The 20,979-nt window shown below is 45.3% G+C and overlaps 1 protein-coding gene across 4 annotated transcripts in view; it reads right to left on the bottom strand.

The window, feature by feature from the left end:
- Usp13 (ubiquitin specific peptidase 13) overlaps positions 1 to 7,964 on the bottom strand; it is a 121,081-nt gene extending 113,117 nt beyond the window's left edge. For 2 of the 4 annotated variants that reach the window (XM_031376582.1, XM_031376585.1), the window contains exon 1: positions 7,606 to 7,963. In XM_031376582.1, coding sequence (XP_031232442.1) covers positions 7,606 to 7,770 — 165 coding nt within the window. In that variant the 5' untranslated portion in view covers positions 7,771 to 7,963. Of the gene's footprint in view, positions 1 to 7,605 lie in introns of all 4 variants that reach the window. The other 2 variants (XM_031376583.1, XM_031376584.1) reach the window with 2 other exon arrangements.
- Between the last annotated feature and the right edge of the window lie 13,015 nt (positions 7,965 to 20,979).

Genomic DNA, 20,979 nt, shown 5'->3' with positions numbered 1-20,979 from the left:
AAAAAAAAAAAAGGAGGGGAGAAAAAAAGAAAGGAAGAGCCTAGCCTAGCTTGGGGGAGGGGTCCTCACAGTCAGCACCGGAGCATGGCTGGGTCACCCAGGGGAGAGGTGACAGAGAAGGTATTCTGACTGAGAGAGCCAAAACACAGGCAAGGTTGATGTATGGAACTCAACTTTGGAAGGCACCTGGGAGCTGATGCAAGACAGGTGGGTCAGCCAGGTAAACTGAGGAGATGCGGCAGAGTCATCTCATCAGCAACCCTTCAGAGTTCTGGGCAGAAATGGTATCAAACAGGCATCAAGAAAGGTTACAGAGGACCGTGTGCAAGACTGGAGGGAGAAGAAGGTTGTTGGTTAAGAAGCTTCTGGAAGAGCCCACCAAAAGCTGGCGAGGGCTTGAGCCTTGGCCTGTGAGGAAGAGAGGAGGCCACTCCAGATCTGGTGACTGACAGGACAGAGTGTTAGAAAAGACAGATAGCTTTTGTCATGGCATAATTCACAGAAGCCAAAAGGAGAAGCAGCCAATGAACAGATGAACAAATGAGGGAGGTATCTGTTTACACAATGGAATATTATGCAGCCTTTAAAGAAAAAATCCTGACATATGCTGCAGCATGGACAGAGACCTAAGTGAAATAAACCACACATACACACACATACACATAATACACATACATATACATGCACACACACAAACACACACACACACATACACATACCTACACACACATACTCACACAAATATACACACACATACACACACATATTCATACACATATATATATACATATATACACATATATACACAGGCACACACATATACACACACCGCTGTTACATGAGTTATATGAGGTAACTACAATAGTCAAAATTGTAGAGGTAGAAGTAGTATTGTAGAATATGAAAGCAGAGGGGACTAATTAGGGAGAAGGAGGAGATCAGCAGGCTGGAGGGGGACAAGAAAGCAATAATGAGATGAATATGATCAAAATTCATTATACATGCCATAAAAATGTCATAGTGAAACCCATTGTGTAGAATTAATATAGGCCAGTGAAAGACACAGTATGTGTCTGTGTGTGTTTGTGTGTGAGTTTGAATTTGTATGTGCCAGTATGTATCCATGTATGTGTTCATCAGTGTTCATGTATGTGGGTATGCACCCATATGCATATGTATGGGTTTCACATGGTGGGGATGGTATTGTGTGCATTGTATATGCACAGGGAAGTCAAAGGTTAGCTTAAGCATTCTTCTCCTTATCTTTTGAGACAAGGCCTCCCTCTGAACCTGGAACTGGACAATTTAGCTAAACTGGCAGACCAGCAAGCCCCAGGAATTCTCCTGTCTCCCAGCACTGGAGTGACAGACACATGCCACCATGCCCAGCCTTCTACATGAAGTCTGGGAATCCAAACTCAGGTTCTCACACTTGTACTGAGGCATTACTGCACTGACTATGCCATCCCCCCAACCCCTAGGATACTGTTTTTAAAACACAAAATAACTGATCTCCCATGCCATTTCTGTTTCAGAAGATCCAGGTTGTTACCTTCCCTCTTCACTTCAGTCATCGGATTTCTGGCAGCCTCTGCTTGGAGGCTAACACCTGGGAGCTAAGAGAGATGGTCTCTGTTGACTGTTTGTCTTTGAAGAAGCCGCCTGAGCACACCAGCCAGCCAGCCGCCTGAAGATCTTCTGAACCTGAGGACTTTGACACCTGAACTTTCTTTGTAGTGTAATCTAGAGACTTGTTTCTCCTGTGACTATAAATGTTTCTCCTGTGACTATAAAAACCCTGGTTTATTCAGTAAAGTGGAGCCTTGATTGGGATGCAACTTGGCTTCGTGTTTTCTCTTTGCATTTCAAACCCTTTATTTCAGGTCCTTTATTCCCTCCTGGCTGAGAAGAACCCAGTGCATGAAACTGCAGGCAGTTTCACTGGGTTAGGAAGCAAAAACTCCCAAAACTCCATTTCTAACAGACTCTAGCAGCAGGTGTACAGTGGCACTTGGTGGGCAAGCTCAGGAAGATTTACCAAACCTCTAGCATGATGCTTTCCCACAAATAAATGTGCTCTGAAACCTTCCCTGGCTAGCTAAGTCAGTCCTGACTGCCAGGCCCTTCTCCAAAATGAACTCCTGGGGAGACAGAGAATCAGCCACGATGTCACTATCTAAGAACCTTGGGAAATGGAAGAGAAGTTCTTTCCTCACAAAACTCCTGCTACTGGAAGGAGATGTGAGCTGCTGAACAGCTCCTCTCAGCTGCTGTTGCTCCTAGAAGCCTAAAGAACTTCCAGAACAAATGCTGAGCTGGTAAGTGAGGGTGTGTCCTGGATCAACACTTGCCCAGCAGGGGAAGGGGGGGGGGGAGACAGAAGATAAACACCCTCCCCCTCTTCTGCACCTCCCGTGGAAGACTGGAGGTGCATTCCACAGCTTCCCCTCCCTGAGACTTGTTACCAGCTGCAGGCCTGCTTAAGCCAGGGCTTTCCCTCCCTTCTGGTTGCTATCCCTTGCCCTTCCTTGCCTGAGACAGCTTGCCAACAGGAGCTGCCTAATCTGAAACCTGCTCTTTGCAGTGATCCAAGATAAGGCCAGGGTGACCGTTAACATTCACTGTCAACTTGACAGGACCCAGAATCACCTAGGAGACGAACCTCTCCATGGCTAGGTGGGAGGTTCTCAGCTGGGTTCAATGCGGTGGGGAGACACTATCCTGGGCACTGGGTTCTAGACTAAAAAAAAGGAGAAAAGCAACTAAACACCAGCGTTCACTTCCTTGTTTCCTGTCTGTGGATGTAAGGCGATGAGCTTCCTCCAATTTCTGCCACCATGACTAGTCCCGCTACCTCAAAGGACTGCACCCTAAACCACAAACCACAACAGGGGCTTTTGTGATGGAGTTCATCATAACTTCAAAAAAAAAAAAAAAATGACTAAGACAACAGGGATAGACAAGCAGCTCACTCTGCAATCAGAGGACAGTAGTGTGCCCTGAACAGAACCCCCTGCTTCATACAAGACCTCACACCTAGTAAATGCTTCAAAAATAAGAGTTAAAGGGATAAAGTAACCAGGAAGAATGCCAGTGTGGAAGAGATGGTACCTAAGAGCAAGTGCCTATATACAACACAGACAGTGTAGGCCCTCAGGAGCAGGATGGAATCAGAAGTGGATAAGAAAGCCTTGATAAATAATCACCAGGGGAAAGTGGTATTAGACAAGGAAATGACTGTTACACAGTGAGAAGCCACAGACTGGCCTCACTAGACTACAAACAGAAAAGTACAAAGTACACAGCATGAAGGGACAACTTGAGCTCACAGGGAGCCATGCTGGGTGTGTGAAGGCACTGAGTAAATGGGGGAGCCAACACAATCCCCACCCCCTTCACCTCACAAAACTTTCAGCGTGGTATCTGACATCCAGCTCCACTAGGAAGAACACTACAGACTCCATGAGATGAATCAAGACAAGGGGAACTGAACTGAACACACTGAGGCCAAAGACTAGACCTGGGCAAAACCAAAAAGGAAGGGGAACAAGCCTGTCTTTATCATCTATTCTGTACTAGACGCTTGAGGGAGTGAAGGAGCTGGGAAGTACGGAGATGAGTCTCACTCAGCCTATCCAGCTCACCACAGCCTGCAAAGCTCCAACTGCTCCTAGGGCCTGGAGCCTCCAGGATACAAAGGCCTGGGCTGTCTTCCTCCAACCTTGCTTTGCAATAGCTACTTTCCAACGCTGAGGTCAAACTGCCGAGGAGACAACTGGATGGGAGGGATTATTATTTGAGGGGAGGAGGGGGATTATTATTTCTTACTCATGGTCAGGTGGCCCCATGGACTTGTGAGACCCCACAGTAGTGGGAGTGTGTGGTAGAAGATGTTTCCTGCCTCATGGCATACAGTAGGTGAGAGAACCAGGAAGAAGCCAAGAACAAGACAACCAACAAAGGCAGACAGACAGACAGACACATACACACACACACACACACACACACACACAAACACACACACACACATACACACAGGCTAATCAATTAAATGATTTCATTTAAAAGTACAATAGATTTCTAAGCCTGGGCTGATGGCATAGACCTGTGATCCAGCTATTTAGGAGACTGAGGTACAAAAAAATGCCAAGTTCAAGGGCAGCCCCAGGGTTCAGAATAATTCCAAGTAAGTTATCTCAGCAACTCAGTGAGAGCCTGTTTCAAATTATAAAAAGATATATGGGGCTATAGCTCACTGGCAGAGTACTTGTCTAACATGTATAAGGATCTACACCAAGATCAGGTTCAATGTTAGGGTATGAGGTTAGCATGTACAAAGTCATGGGTTAAACCCCAGCTCCCACTACTGTGGAGTCTCTGCTCAAATGCATGGGGCCAGCTGACCACCAGCAAGCTAAAAAAATTTTTTGCATATATAAACATATATATATGTATTTATATAATTGATTTTATATATACTCAAGTACTTTTTTAGAATTCAAGATCCTCTTTCTGTTCCTTTCTTGGTTCTGAAGTTATGTCTTATTTGCTGCTATGATTTGAGTCCATCCCCATTGCCGGCCCCACCATGTGCCCTAGGTGGTAGTACTGTTAAGAGGGGAGGTGGCAGAACCTTTGGAGTCGTCTGCCTGGCAGAAATGGGTCCCTGGGGATTATATCTGCTTCTGATATTGGCCTGAGCCTTCTGCATCCTTGAGTGGCCACACACTACTAGCTGCTCCACCATTCCCTCCCCTCTAACATGGACTGTACAGTGAGCCAACTTAAATCTTGCCTCTCAATGGCTGTTCCTGCAGAGATTTTATCTTAGCAGCTAGAAAACTACCACATTCAGCCAAATCAGTCTTTTTTTTTGCAATACATTATAGGCAAACAAGAAGGAAATATTTGTGCTTTGCGTATTGGACCATATAACTCCCCTCGCTTAGAATATCCACCTATTTTATCTTCTACCATCTTTAGCTATGAGCCTTTTCAAAACATTCTGAAAGGAGGATGTCTACCCTCACCCTCACCCACCCCAATGTAACTGGTTTTGACCTTCCTCTCAAAGCCGCACACTTAGAAATGAAAGTTTTTGCTATGTTTGACACCATCCAACTGTGTTTCTCACATGTGTAAGCTGGCACTAAGTTAAGTGCTTAAAAAACACTGGATCCTCAATGAACTGCTGAAGTTCCCCCAAGAAAAACCTTCTCATTCTCAGGCACCATGCTTTAAATGATCTGTTATAAACCTTTGTCATCTTCCCTGAAATACAGATAATGAAACAGGATGATTCACAGCCTGTAAGCAGAACCAGTCTCCCCCAAGGAACATGGCAACTGTCTTAGTCAGGGTTTCTATTCCTGCACAAACATCATGACCATGAAGCAAGTTGGGGAGGAAAGGGTTTATTGAGCTTACACTTCCACATTGCTGTTGATCACCAGAGGAAGTCAGGACTGGAACTCAAGCAGGTCAGGAAGCAGGAGCTGATGCAGAGGCCATGGAGAGATGTTCCTTACTGGCTTGCTTCCCCTGGCTTGCTCAGCTTGCTCTCTTATAGAACTCAAGACTTACAGCCCAGGGATGGCACCACCCACAAGGGGCCCTACCCCCTTGATCACTAATTGAGAAAATGTCCCACAGCTGGATCTCATGGAGACACTTCCCCAACTGAAGCTCCTTCTCTGTGATAACTCCAGCCTGTGTCAAGTTGGCACACAGAACCAGCCAGTAGAACAACATGCATGAAATCATCACTTACACAGACAAGAAGCTTCTAGAGCACTGTCTGGCACACAGAAAACCAGCTCCTATCTGTGGAAACCGGTTTGAATGATCGACTTGTCCTTGCACCTGCTCTCCAGTACCAGTGTACCAGCAAAGCTCGAGAAGCAACCACTCCACCATAGAGAAAGCCATTTTACGTGTCCCGAGGAGTTAAGCCACCTTCCAGTGTCTGTAGTCTGTCCACAGCTTAAGTAAGACGCTAACCATGCCCCACTCTGTGGGTTGGGGGGTAGGGGTGGTTCATGTAGCCTACCCCACAGGGTCCACACAACCTGAATATGGTCTTTCCAAGACTGTCGTAGGGAATGGGATGGAATGGCTGAGTTGACGGTCACCGTGAGTAATGTGTTCAAATGTGCCAACTATTAAATGTAATCTTTTATTCCACTCCTCTACCCGGGTCTTTTTTAAAGATATGAAAAATAAATAATTAACAAATTAGTTAGGTTTGATCCCCAGATTATCTGCAATAGAACAAGAGAAGAGCTAAACAATCCCAGAGAAGATAAGGCCAGAACCACAATGTATACCAAACAAAATAAGCTTCACAGACCATCCCAAGTCAACCAACCCCAGACTGGAAAAATAAAAAAAAGGAAACTTCTGAGATTTGTGCCTCTCATTTAGGTTCAATCCCCCCAATAACTCTATAGACTCTAAGAATAAAATATGTTGGACAACCTCTGTGAACCTGTCTCTCCCTCCAACCCATGCACCTCGAGATGCCCCAAGATCTGCTGGGTGACATATGAGATCCAAAGTGGAAGGCTAAAAATAGCCTGGTCCTCAAAAAGGCAGATAGCCGCCAGACAGCTGAGTCACTCTGAAGCCCATTCTGACGACTGAAGGGGCCATTTCACCCTGCTTCTGTCTCGCAAGCCTCCACAACTTTACAACCCACCAGGTTGGAAACCTCCACCGGCCTGCCTGGTGAAAGCCCGGGATGCCTCTTCACTTCCTCTCCTCCTGCGGGGTCACGAATCGGGAGTGAACTTTTAATAATTCACATAGCGCACGTCAGCCCAGTGACTCATTTAGAAGAGAAAGATTTGAGTAAGGCTTTAGGGAGCCATCATAAATCAGCAGCAGACCCCTTATTTCTGCTGCCCTAATGGGACCACCGGGCCTGACAATGGCCAGAAACAAATGGGATGAGAAATGGAGAGAGATGCCAGCTCAGAGGCCATCAGCATAGTCCCGCAGTAGGAAACCCTGGGCAAGAAAAGGCATCGAGAGAGAGAGAGAGAGAGAGAGAGAGAGAGAGAGAGAGAGAGAGAGAGAGAGAGAGACAGACAGAGAGACAGACAGAGAGAGAGACAGAGACAGACAGACAGACAGACAGAGACAGAGAGGGACAGAGAATAGAGACAGAGAGACGGAGAGAGAGGGAGAGAGAGAGAGACAGAGACAGAGACAGAGAGAGACAGAGACTGTGACAGAGACAGAGACTGAGATAGAGACAGAGAGGACTCTCACCTACCACGTCCCCACCCTATGTCACCCAAGAGACCAGCTCAGAACCCTGGTCTAACCCTTGCTTGCCTTTCTCGATGCTGGGGCTTTGGGCAGAATGCTGACGACCGGGGCCCTGGCAGCCTGGCCACACGCTAGCGGAGCGAAGGGCCCAGAGGACCCAGTCTTCGACCACCGCAGCCCGGGGGGCGCTCACTCGGTGCCGGGGAGCCAAAGCAGGAGGAGAAGCAGGGGGAGGAGAAAAAGTCCCGGGCCCACAGCTCATCGGGTCTCCTGCCCTGCGCGCCACCCCGTTTCCCAGGCCGGCTGCGCGACTGCGCCGTGGATCTTCCTTACCGGGGAGTCGTAGGAGAAGGCGCACTCGTTCTTGTAGACGCGGTCCCCCGACCTGGGCACGCGGATCGTGGGCATATGAGGCACCAGTAGCTCGCCCAGGTCCCCTGCAGCCATCTTCCCGCCGCCGCCGCCCGGTACGCTGAACAGGGCGCCCCGGCGCTGCATGGCCGCGGAGCGCAGCGGGCCTGGGGAGGAGCGCTGCACAGCGGGAGAGCAGGACCTGGACGCAGCTGCCGCGCGGGCTGAGGATCGGCTCGGGCTGGGGAGGCTCGGCCCCTGCCCCGGCCGGCCGGACGGCGGGCGGGAGCTGCTATTTTTAATCCAATGGCGAGTCGCCGGCCCAGCTGCAGCGTCAGGCGGGGCGCGCGCCAGCCGCAGCGCCGGGGAGGGGGATGCCGCGCGGGCGGGGACGCAGGAGTGGGAACCGGGGAGGCCCGGGGTTCCCAAGCACGCCTCCCGACCCGCCGTGGGCCCCACCTCGGGGATGTAATCCCCAACTGCCCAGGATCAGGTCCTTGGGAGTCCGCACAAAAATAGCGGAGAGCAGCGCGACCTCCCCATAGATCAGAAAGGGGTGGGTGGGACTCGGGTGTCGCCTGCTCTCACTTTTTTTAAACATGCAAAGCACCCATAAAAGACACTAGAATCCATCGAAGCCTGGAGAAGGAAGAGGTATGTTTCCCTATATGTTTCAAGGGTAGAGGCTGTAGGAATTCTACCCCCTCTGCCTCCCCCACCCACCACCCCGTAAGATAAGGATGTCTATTTTTCTCCGGCTTTACAAAGTCTTCGTATGACTCAAGGTCCCTTGTCGATTTGAGGCCTGATTTGAGGATCCATGCGCAGACCTACAAAGTCCTGTCCTTGCTTGTGGATTCTTCAAAATAAAATAATGAATCCTGCAAAATAAAATGATCAGGTGGTCTTAATAATAAGCAAATAGAGCGTGTCCTGTGGCATATACTCTCATTTCTATCATTTCCTTCAAAGAAAAAAAGAGTAAATAAATAGCCCATGAAACGAGGAGATGGAAAGAGGTTCAGGAGCTCAAAATTAGCCTTAGCTACATGAGATTCTGTCTTTAAAAAAAATAATAATTAAATAAATAAATAATACCCACCCATCCTGCAGTAAGGTTTAATTCTATTCTTACAGCGCAGGTATATTCCGTTGAGGTTCCTTAACTATATGTGCCACACTACCAGAACATAGCTCTTCACGATACCCAGAAGCTGCAAATCCAAAGCATTCTGTAAGATTCTCCAGATGAGACTATCCTTATCGTTGGTGATGTTACTAAATTTCTCTGCCTCATATTGCTTCGGAGCAAAGAATTAGACACATGTCTTGGCTTCCTCCCTATCTAGTAGGATCTATGCCCGTTCACAAACTGGTTACAGAAGGAAACTTGATTGAAATGTTTAAAGCTTAATATCCGATCTTGAATTAAACAAAAATCCAATCGGTGAGATTTGCTTCTCATCTCGAAGCTGATAAAAGATTTATCAAATTAGTTCAGGCTTGAGAAACCCTCATACACATTGTTGGCGGGAACCTCTGAAAGGATATTTACTTTTATTTTTGTCACTTTGTATCCCAAGCTGATCTTGACTCCTGGTGATCCCCCTGCCTCAGTCCAACCCATCACCCCCATTTGGTTCCCCACTGCTGGATTTCAGGCTTGTGCATTGTGGAAGGAAATTTAGCAACACTGATGCTAATTTTGTATGTATATATTGTTTTCCAAGGGGTATCCTGGGTGATACTTACACCACATTTAAATTCCATCCAGGTAGGCTACTTGTTGGAGCATGGTTTGTAACAGGAGACTGGGAGCTAAGAAAAGATCCCTCTGTGGGAAGTAGTTACTGGAGAACACCTTTAAAAACAATGAGGTCACTCTGCACTGTCACCAGCCACATCACTAGACGGAAACAAACTAATTCTGTGCCTGAAAGCCAGGAATGTGCATGAGGCTGGCCACCTACAGTGTCCTGGTGAGCTTTCCTTCCAGTCCTTGAGAGGTGCCTATACATGCTTATGTGCATGCCTTTTTGGCTCCCATATATCTCTTAGAAAATGTGCAAGCTATATAATTCTCAAGATTGTTGAAACAGAAAGCCTGCAGCCATTGAGATTCCTTACCATCCTTTACTTTTCTACGTGGTTCTAATAGTTTTGTTTCTATTTGCTTGTCTGAGTGAACCCAAGAGGCTGGGTTCACTATTGGGATAACAATAATTCAAATACTCTGCCTCTGAGCTATGTCCCCAGCTCCTTTTAAAACTGTATACTGAGAAAGAATTTAGTTGTGTTGTCCAGACTGGCCTTGAACTTGCCACTCTCCTGCCTCAGTGTTCCCAGTAGCTGAGATTATAGCCTTGAGCCCCATATCCTATTTCAACCTTCTTATTGGGTACAGTGAGATTGATTGATCAGCAGGTGCATGGTGCTTAAGCCTATTGACCCAAGTTCAGTACCCAGAACCCACATAAAGGTAGAGACAGAATTGCCTCTGTAAAGTTGTCTTCTGATGTCCACATACTCAAAGTGGCAGCCCACACACACACTAATAACAAGAATGAACTAAGATTCCGTTACAAAAACATACCAGGTTCAATAGCCAGTACAGAAGCTGAAGGCCACTGCTGGATCACTGCAGTGCACACCAACCCTTCTCTAAAGTGACGGACCGTGAACCAGTCGTGTTGTACACCTGGAATCCCAGCAGTGGGAAGTTGAAGATACCATGAATTCAACGCCACCATTGGCTACACAGTGAATTCCAGGCCAGTCTGAGCTCCAAAGAGGATCCATCTCAAAACAAAACAAATGACCCGAAGAGATATTTGTAGAACACATCAGAGACAAAAAGGATTACTGCAGCAAGGGCAACTAGTCTGGGGTCTGCAACAACCTCAGGTCCCACCTATGACCTTCCAGAGAGCTAAAGGGTGTGCACCAAGAGTGCAAAGATATAAACACACATATATTTACATATACATAAATATCATATATGGATACAGTGGATACAGATACATGTAAAACCTATCTGCATAGTAGAATGCCAGTGGATACAGAAAATGTGGAACATCTACACAATGGAGTACTACTCAGCGATTAAAAACAATGAATTTATGAATTTCTTAGGCAAATGGATGGATCTGGAGAATAGCATCCTGAGTGAGGTAACCCAGTCACAAAAGAACGTATATGGTATTCACTCACTAATGAGTAGATATTAGCCCAGAAGCTCAGCATACCTAAGATACAATCCACAAACCACAGGAAGCTCAAGAAGAGGGAAGACTAAAGTGTGGATACTTCGGTCCTCCTATAAAACATTATCAAAACAAAAACCTAAGTAAAAGAAACTTCACTAAATTAAGAAAATGTCTTTATCAAGACATTTAAAGGCTGGACACAGTGGCACATGCAGGTTGTTCCATCTACTTGGGAATCTGATTGGAGAGGTTGTCTGGGTCCAGGAGTTCAAGACCAGCTGGTACAACACACTGAGCTTATCCAAAGGAAAGAAGGAAGGGAGGGAGGGAGGGAAGGAAGAAGAAAAGGAAGGAAGGAAGGAAGGAAGGAAGGAAGGAAGGAAGGAAGGAAGGAAGGAAGGCAAGACAGATACTAGAGGAAAATCTGGCTCAATTACTGAAAACTTTAAACTTAGTTTTTCAAATTCTAGATATGAACTTATAATAGGACTCTTTATTTTCAGGTCAGTTTCTGCACTTAGATCTTAATGCACAAATTGAAAAAGTAATGACAAATAAACACTTAACTTCTAACACACCCAGGGTCTCCACATTCCAGGATGACTTTTGCCACATCAGGCCATTTTGCTTCTGCCAAGTTTCTCTCATGATGTTCTGGCTAAGCAGGCAGCACTCTAGGGCCCTCTGCCCTTCAGACTCCACCTCACCACAGTGCTTTTGAAGATAGCAAGGGACTGTTCCCTAAGGAGGGATGAGTAGGTTCCAGCCTTGGTTCAAAACGCTCCCTTCTCATATCTATCATCTCCGTCCTTTCAAAATGTACTTGTTCCATGAAGTTTCTGACAACTCCAGCAGCCCTCAGAGACCCATTGTTACAGGCTCAGCAGAGAAGAAAGGGTGCTGTCCTTGTAGGGACCCAAGCTCAGTTCCCAGCACCCACCCCAGGTTCACAACCACCTGTAACTCTAGCTCCAGAGGGGTTCAGCACTTCTGACCCCCACAGGCATCGTGCACACACACAAGTGTGTGAGCATGCATGAACATGCATATAATTTAAAATAATAAATCTCAGTGGTGGAGAATACTTGCTTAGCATATGTGGAGTCCTGTATTTGGTCCTGAGCACAAAAATTACAAGCCTTAGCCAGGCAGTGGTGGTGCACGCCTTTAATTCCAGCACTCAGGAGGCAGAGACAGGCGGATTTCTGAGTTCAAGGCCAGCCTGGTCTATAGAGTGAGTTTCAGGACATCCAGGGTTACACAAAGAAACCCTGTCTCAAAAAGAAAAAAAAATTACAAGCTTTGTTGCCTGTCATCTGAAACTCCATTCTGATGTGTCTTGCGCTGTCACTCAAGTTAGCCTAGGTTGCATGTTTAAATCTGCGAGCTCTGTATTTGTGCACTGTTGACTGCACAGAATGGTTTTATTTGGAGCATTCATAAGTACCTGACAAGTGATTAAGTCACCTTAGTGACATTTTAACCAATGCTCTCTGCAGTCAGTTTTGTTCATTTTTTGGTAAAATACTTTGCTGCACAGATGTTATCCCAAGAACTGACAGAGGTTACATCAAGTGTGATTTGAATATTAGTTACAATGACTAATGCCAAGAGGGAAAATCAAGGAAATCTACAGAGTAAAAAGATATCATAATTATATCAATTAATGGAATAGCTCTTGACCTCAAAGGCTTGCCTGTAATGTGAGGGATCCCAGAGAGCCACTTACTGTGAGACCTAGGGAGAATGAACCATAAGATTTTCAGTCCTGTGAGAAACCTCCACGAGAAATGCTGTTGATTAACTGTAAAACAATGTATGCCAATAGATGAAAATTATGGCATTTTCTTCTTGAGACTATTCTACAAAGCCATGAAACATACATAGATTATCCAGGCAGGAGCTGGGGAGATAACTCAGTGGATAAGAACTTTCCTATGTAGATATTAAGACCTGAGTTCAAAGCCCGGCACCCAAGTAAAGAAGAAGAAAAAAAAAAAAAAAAAAAAAAAAAAAAAAAAAAAAAAAGATCTGGATATGATTGTTGTTGATTGTTCACCATAACTAGATTGTTGTACTTTATTGCAATGATACAACACCCTTGGCTGCAGAATGTAGAAAAACTCAGGCTGAAGTGACCTGGAAGATTCCTCCCCGCTGACTAACTTTCATAGTGCGAGAAGGTGCTATACAGACCTTTAGAGCAGAAAAGACATCCATGGTCTTGGCCAGCAGTGAAAACTGAGTGCCACAAGGACAACCTGGCAGGCCAGACATGGTCACTGGTACAAATGTGGCACAAATATTATGGGGAAAGCAACCACTTTGTAATCAAAGTTGAAGCCTGCTCCACAGGAAAGAATTCATAACTGATATTGTAACTGTAGTCAAAAGCACATGTGTTCCAGAAGTCATAGCCCCAGCAGGGACCCTATTAGTGTTGTTTTGATAAATGAACATGCTGTCAAACTACCTTCTAAATATTTGCATCAGTAGTGCAGCCCTCACACTTGGTCAAAGAAGTTTCTTTCTGCAGTGAGCAGCAGTTATTACAAACTCATAATTGGTTAACTTGACCAGAATAAGTGACCATTGTGTGCTGGGCCCTATCAACAACAGCAAGCAAGAGGAAAAAAAAAAAACACTGGAAGGGCTGATGGCAGAGAGAGTTGCTGTGGAGGACTATCTTGTGGGAATGACATAGCCATAGCACTTATGAACACACTGCAACTGTAGTTACCTGCATAAAACATGTATAAGACCAAGCCAGAGCTGGGCGGTGGTGGCGCACACCTTTAATCCCAGCACTTGAGAGGCAGAGGCAGGCTGATTTCTGAGTTTGAGGCCAGTCTGGTCTACAAAGTGAGTTCCAGGACAGCCAGGGCTATACAGAGAAACCCTGTCTTGAAAACAAAAACAAAAACAAAACAAAACACAAAGACCAAGCCAGCAAGATCAGTCAATGTTCCAGCAGGCAACACTAAACAAACCCAGTGGGTTAGAAAAAAACAAACAACAACAACAAAAATGACAGTCCATCATCAATGGAAGCCAAGGCAGGAACTGAAGCAGAGTCCATAGAAGAATGCTGTTTACTGCTTATTCCCATGCATTCTGTAGCTTTTTCCTCTGAGATGGAAACATTTAATCCTTAGGGGAAGTTTCTTAAGCCAGAAGGTAAACAATTCAAAATAACTTCAGGAAGTCCCTGAAATTGATCAGATTCACACCTTTCCAAGAGTATAGTAAATGGTGCTGAAAGCCACTCCTGTGAGTCTCCCTGCTCTCATGGATCATAGGCCGATAGGGTCTACAAGAGCAGTAGAACCAAAGACACCGAGGGGGTTGGGGGTTGGAAGCCCTGTGAATATATACAGTGAACAACCACATCAGGACCAGCTATCAAGAGGCAGGTCAACTTTTGGAGGACTGAGGATAGGAACATCCAGGCTAGGCAAAGGTTATTGGCTGGGAGCTTAGTGTACCTGGAGTGCCTCATTCTTGTGGGAAGCATTTCAAGAATTTCAGGTGCTGGCTGAATAGGTTCTCATCTGGAAAAAGGAAATTGATCCTGTAATCTAACTGAGCCTATGTGACATTCCTCAAGTAGAGGCATAAGAGGTGGCTTAGAATTCTCCAGACAAGGTCAGAGAAGGAGAAACCCAGCTAATGAAGGAGTCTCCCATACAGCATCAAGCCCAGAGGCTGTCCAGTCATGGTGGACTTCAAACTTAATTAACAGAGTTTTACCCACAACTCCTATGCAAGCCAAACTGCAAAGAAGGGTTTGAGAGCAGACCAGCTGCTGGGAAGAAGCAAAGACCAACCAAGCTGCCTGGAAGAGGTTTAGAACATCTGAGTCTCCTAATGATATTCTGCTATTCTCAGAGATCAGTGCCATATCAGAGAGGTTTCCTCCTACTGTGGATGAGAACAGATGCAGAGACCCACAGACAGACATTACACAGAGAGAAAGAGTCTAAATAGGATGTCCCCACCAAATCCCACATCTCATAGCTCAGGAAAATCCACGTAAGAGGAGGCAGAAAGAATGTAATACCCAGAGGAGGTGGAGGACACCAGAAGAACAGGGCTCTCGGAACCAACTAAGCCAGGCTTACATGAGCTCACAGAGACGGAAGCAGCAAGCACAGGACATACATGGGTCTGTCTCAGGTCCTCTGCATATATATAGTACAGCTTTTACCTTAGTATCTTTATGGGACTCCTGAATGAGTGAACAGGTGGGTCTCTGATTCTTGTGCCTGCTCTTGGGCTCTTTTCGTTCTGCTTGTCCAGCCTCACTGTGATAGTTTTTGCTTTATCTTATTATATTTCATTTTGTCATGTTTGGCTGTTATCTCTTAGAACCCTGTTCTATTCTAATGAGAAACAGAAAGGGAGTGGATATGGAGGGATGGGGAGGTAGAGAGAAACTGGGACAGGAGATGTTGTATGAGGAAATAATCTAATTTCAATAAAAGGGGAAAATGGGAGGAAAAAAAAAAACATGTGAATTGCTTGGAAGGGACACCCTCCAACCTGTTGAGCTGCCTACAAGCCACATGTGTAGTGAGTGCCAGTTTTGTGAACTGTCTGTCATCCATGCTGGTATAGGGCTTTCATGGTACAACTCTCTTTGAGTCATTTCTACTCCTATAAGTAGCCCCTCATCCATATACCTGTAAGTAATGCCAATAAAAGTCATTGATCACAAAGTTGGACATTGATGGTTTCTATACTTTGGTCTGTCCTGGGCTGGTTTTCTAGAGTGCTGTGCATATAGCATCTCCCCAAGAAAAGTCTCACAGTGCCATGACTTGCTCAGCCTGGTACTCACTCTGTAGACCAGGCTGGCCTCGAACTCAGAAATCCACCTACCTCTGCCTCCCAAGTGTTGGGATTTAAGGCCTGTGCCACCACCACCCAGCCTCAGCCTGCTTTCTTATACAGCCCAGCAGTACCTGCCCATGGGTAGCACTGCCCACATTGAGCTGGGCCATCCCATGTCAATTAGTAATAAAGAAAATGCACCCCCCCCAGAGTCGCTTACAGGCCAATCTAATGGAGGCAATCCCTCAATTGATATTTTCTCTTCCCGGATGACTCTAGTGTGTGTCAAGTTGACAAACACTAACCAGCACATCATCTATTTTTCACGAATCCCAGGGAAGTGTTCATTTTTTACCATGTTATTGATCGTGTCAGTTTTTCCTCTGCTGGGTCTTACTTGCCCCTTTCACCATGGATATAAAGTAAGCAGGTTTCTGCGGTTAAATTCATAAAAAATTTGTCTAACTACATGGTAGACAGTATCAGAATGAACTAACTCTGGAGGATAGCTGTCAACATCAGAGTGAGATAAGCCCTTACTCAGCTTTCCAGGAGACCTGGTACCTGCTCATGATATGTGATACTTTCCATAGTCCTTCAGGAGCCTGGCTCACAGTGATGGGCAGATCATCTCTCAAGGCAATCTGATAATGTACTCCTTTAAGTGCCCACACCTCCAGGATGGTGGAAAAACCACTATGAAAACAGTCATAAATACCAACCTCCAAAGCTGCGTTTCAGAGCCCAGCAAGTCGTACAAAGAAAGATCTTTATATGTGGCATGTACTGACTCCAAGAGAATCACAGGAAGCTCACCGAGACTATGCCTCATTCTTGGTGTTAGGAAGCAAAGATGGAAAACTTAACCTTCTCTTTCTAGATTACTACAATGCTTAATCTTCATTATTAGCTTGACTGCATGTCTGTTGGGTTTTGTTTGGCCTGTTTTTGTTTTTGTCTATTGAGACCAGGTCTCACTCTATAGCTCAGGCTGTTTTTGAATTCCTGGCAGTCCTCCTCCACTTTGCCTCCCAAGGGCTGTCATTATAGGCACAAGTCAGTGAGCCACTAGAAAAGATCAGTGAGACTCACTTCTGGGAATCCCCAGGAACACGTTTTCAGAAACGATTATCTGAAGGGAAAGATTTATCTGACTATGAGCAGTCCCATTCCCCAGGGATGGTCAATCCCAATCCCATACACACACATCCTACTAGGGGAAGGCAGCTGAGCACCAGCCTTGAGCGCCAGCCTTCCCTCCGCTCTTTTTTCTAGCCACCATTATGTTAACCAAGTTGCCCCACCATGCCCTTACCCCCATAATGAACTGAACTCTTTCAAACCGTGAACCAAAACAAATCCTTCATCCTTTAACAGCCTAAGTTGTTTCTGTCTGATATTACGGTCACGAAGGCACAAAGGTAACCAATAATCACTAAACTCTCTCCAGAGGGTATGCGAGGTATGCAAGGCTGCTGCCCGCCTCTGTTAGGGTTAAGGCTGCTTTCCTGCTTCAAGTTGAACAGACACATCAGATAGCTCATGGCCTAAAGAGCAAATATATTTACCACACAACCCTTTATGGAAAAGGTTTGCTAAACCCTGCTCAAGGTCTCTGAAGACTCAGAAACAGATATTTGACATAACCTGTAGTAAAGGAGTAATTTGGTCATCTTACTTACCCTCAGGTTTAGCTTAGTGAAAAACCAGTAGCTATAAACCAACTGCAAGAGATACTTCAACTTTCTTTAGGGAGATTGTCTTTGAACCACGGACCAGATTGAAATCACCACAGTGTTCACTATTGCTTGGTCATTGTCATAGTTTTCCAGTCTAAAGCCAAAGACAGACAGACCAGGAGCTTGGTAAGGACAACCATGTTCACTTCTAGGTCTTTAGTAGTGACGTAAATTTCAATATTGAAGTTTTCATCATAATTGTAGTATGTTGGGGAAGTGACTACCAGTTCATCTTCCTGGTCCTTCCTGCTATGGTCGATGTGTTTCCATGGGTGAGGAGGGATCTAGTGTGGAAACCCTGGGCAATAGATTCCAAAGGTACTTTCAGAAATGTAGATACTACTGCAAGATGGGTTGATGGTCTTACTGGGCTCAGCAAGAGCTGTGCTAGCCCCCAGTAAGCTGTTCCTTACTGGCAGAGAGGATAGGCACCCGAATGTGCTCCAGTTTTGCTCAAAGCCAATTTCCAGGGGTCTCTAAAAGACCTGAAACACATAACTCCTTGTGGGGTGACTGCAGAGGAGTGTGGGGTATAGAGGTATTTTAATCTATTAAACATGGCTGCTCTGGCCATATCCAAAGACCTTCTAGGTCTCTGTGGCCTGGCTAGAATGCAGACACGCCCTTACTACACACTGTTATGGTTTGACACTGTCCCCACACCAGAATAGCTGCAGCCATTTTGCCCAATGACTGCAAGCTATTTCATATTGTTGCTGTAACATGCCTGCCAGTCACTGATACAGAGAATTGACTTTGCTCAGGAGACATGCTGACCACATACCCTGTTTTGTTCTATATGTTCTGAATGTTCTGTATGCGGTTTGATAATCTTAAAAAATTCCACAAAGCTTTACATAGGACCCATAAAATCAAAGGTCAATTTGAACTGTTATGTCTAAAATGGATTGAGCCAGAACTGACCACCAGGCAGACCTTCCTTCATCTATATATGAAGATCCTTCACTATGCTTTTTGTGACTGACACTAAAGAATGCTACTAATAAGCCAAAAAGTTATGATTATAATATTTATGCTCTGTTATCTCAATGTTCTGAAATCCCCCTGTTCACCACCCTTATCTTACTCAGGACCATTCAGCATAAAGGTTAGCTGATAATTCTTTGTCTATTAAGCAAACTGCTCACTTCCTTGACCTTTAAACTTTTGAACCTGGTTTTTCCTATAAAAAGCCTACCTTGAAAATAGACTGCAGTCCTTTTTGTGGTCCTGAACACTCAGTATTAAGGTGTTTGCTCAAAAAACTATTGTTGCTTAACTGAGATTGATGTACATATGGTTTGTGTAGCAATTTCCTGGACCCCAACAACACCTTTAATCTCAAATAATGAACGTGAAGTTAGTTTGCAGAAGGAAGCACCAGTGTTTGAAAGTGAAGTCTGATTGAGAGGCAGACAAAGTGATAAATCAGAGAGATTTGACAAAATAGGGGATACCCGACTCTTCCATGAGAAGATAGAGGAAAGAGAAGCTACTTAAGAGGGAGCAGTGAGAGGGGGAGAGGACGGAGGCAGTTTTACTGGGACAGTTGTGCAGACACAGGTTACAGAAAGAGAACAAGTTAGACAGACAAGCCATAGAATAAGAAGGAGCCAGAAGATTAGAACGAAGTTAGTATGAAGCCAAGCAGAGAAATTCAGTGAGAAGCCAAGAGAAGTTAATTTGAATCAGTCACCTTGGAGAGGAGTTTGAGCCAAAACAGCTGAATTAAAGCAGCCAACAGAGTTCAGAAAAAACTATGAAGCTTATAGTTTATTCAGCAAAATGTCTCAGAGGCTGAAAATATTCTAGACCTAGATTAGATTGTACAGAGACTATGAAGCTTCCAGGATGAGACCTAGGTTAGCAGATGAAGGCAGTAAGCCTTGGAGACAACAATTACAAAAGAAGAATACAAGTTATATTCATAGTGGGGAATTGTCCACAGTGTCCACACATGATGATACTAAACTTCCATTCTCCCAGGAAAGTGGCTCCATCTTCCACCAAGGAGCTCTGGGGCTTTCAAGTTCCCCATGGATATAGCCACTAACTACTGATGTGGTGGCTTGCCTTAGGCCTCTGCTTGCTGGTTATGGAGTTGTTGAGAGCAGAATGTGACAGTTAATGGAATGCCCACTTCCTTCACTCTTGTGCACCCCGTGATGAACCACTGTCAGAGCTTGGTGAATTAGCCACCTCTGAGATCCATTACTTACATTGGACCTCTGCCTCATGTGATAAGCACACTGGATTTGCTTCTGGCTGTGAATGAATCACTACCACCCAGGATGTCCACCTAGGCTTCTGTCATCACCACAGGCATAAGAAAGTCTGCTGTACCATTAATTCCTGTCATTGGCATTCTGAGCCAGGAGGAGCAATTAATGAATTAGCCTGAAAAGAATCCAGGCCTTGCCGAAAACATACTGGATGGACTGAACTCAGCAGTTCCGTCTGTTGAGTGCCTGCTCCCCTGCTATGCCAAGAGGCTTCTAGACCTTGTCACCATGTAGCCCAAGCCAGCATCTGGTCCAGGCTTTGCACCAGGATCCCAACCCATGCTGAGGCCATCTGTACATATATCATGATCCACCAAAGTTGCTGGACCTAAACTTACTGTTTGCACTTCCATGTCAAACATTTTCAAAGTCCAGCCCAACAAAAACAGCCCATTTTGTAGAACATGTTAATTCTTACAATTTTCAGAATGACTTCTGGATTTTCCCCAACACTAAATTGTCATATAAAATGATTATTGGTAGAGAAGAGAGACTGTTGGAAAATGAGGAAGTGGTAGTTGGCTCCTGGAGGGAAATTTTGGATTCATTACAGAAGGAAAACACCACTTGCCTGGAAGAACTTCAAAATTGGACATCTACCAGTCCCTGCATACCTAGATGTCTCTATTTTAATTATAATGACACATGGTGATCTTTCCTCACATATGCCATAGACACAAAGGTAAGTCATTCTCTCTCTTTCTCTGTCTCTGTCTCTCTCTGTCTCTTTCTCTGTCTCTGTCTCTGTCTGTCTGTCTCTCTCTCTCTGTCTCTGTCTCTGTTTCTCTGTCTCTCTTTCTTATACACACACACACACACACACACACACACACACACACACTTTCTTCTTCATAGGGGCCTCCTCCTGAGTACTAGGATTACAGATGTGTGTCACCACATCTGGCTGGAAAAGAAACCTTTTTTCATGCTCACATAGACAATAGGTTCATCCTATTCTTTGAAATTTGTAAAGATTTGAACATGTCTGACCCTCGCCATCAAATGCTCTTTTAAAAGAATATGATTTTGCCGGGCGTGGTGGCACACGCCTTTAATCCCAGCACTTGGGAGGCAGAGGCAGGCTGATTTCTGAGTTTGAGGCCAGCCTGGTCTACAGAGTGAGCTCCAGGACAGCCAGGGCTACACAGAGAAACCCTGTCTTAAAAAAAACAAAAAAAAAGGAGCCGCCATCTTCTCTCCAGTGAGTTCCTAAGCCGGGAGCAGTCAGCAGGGAGGCACAGGCCCCACGAGTCGCAGGGGAGCCGCCGGGTGGCAGGGACAGAATCCTCTCAGCTT

Source organism: Mastomys coucha, unplaced genomic scaffold (assembly GCF_008632895.1).
Source record: "Mastomys coucha isolate ucsf_1 unplaced genomic scaffold, UCSF_Mcou_1 pScaffold17, whole genome shotgun sequence".
Taxonomy (NCBI): domain Eukaryota; kingdom Metazoa; phylum Chordata; class Mammalia; order Rodentia; family Muridae; genus Mastomys; species Mastomys coucha.
This window is presented reverse-complemented; position numbering and strand designations above follow the sequence as displayed.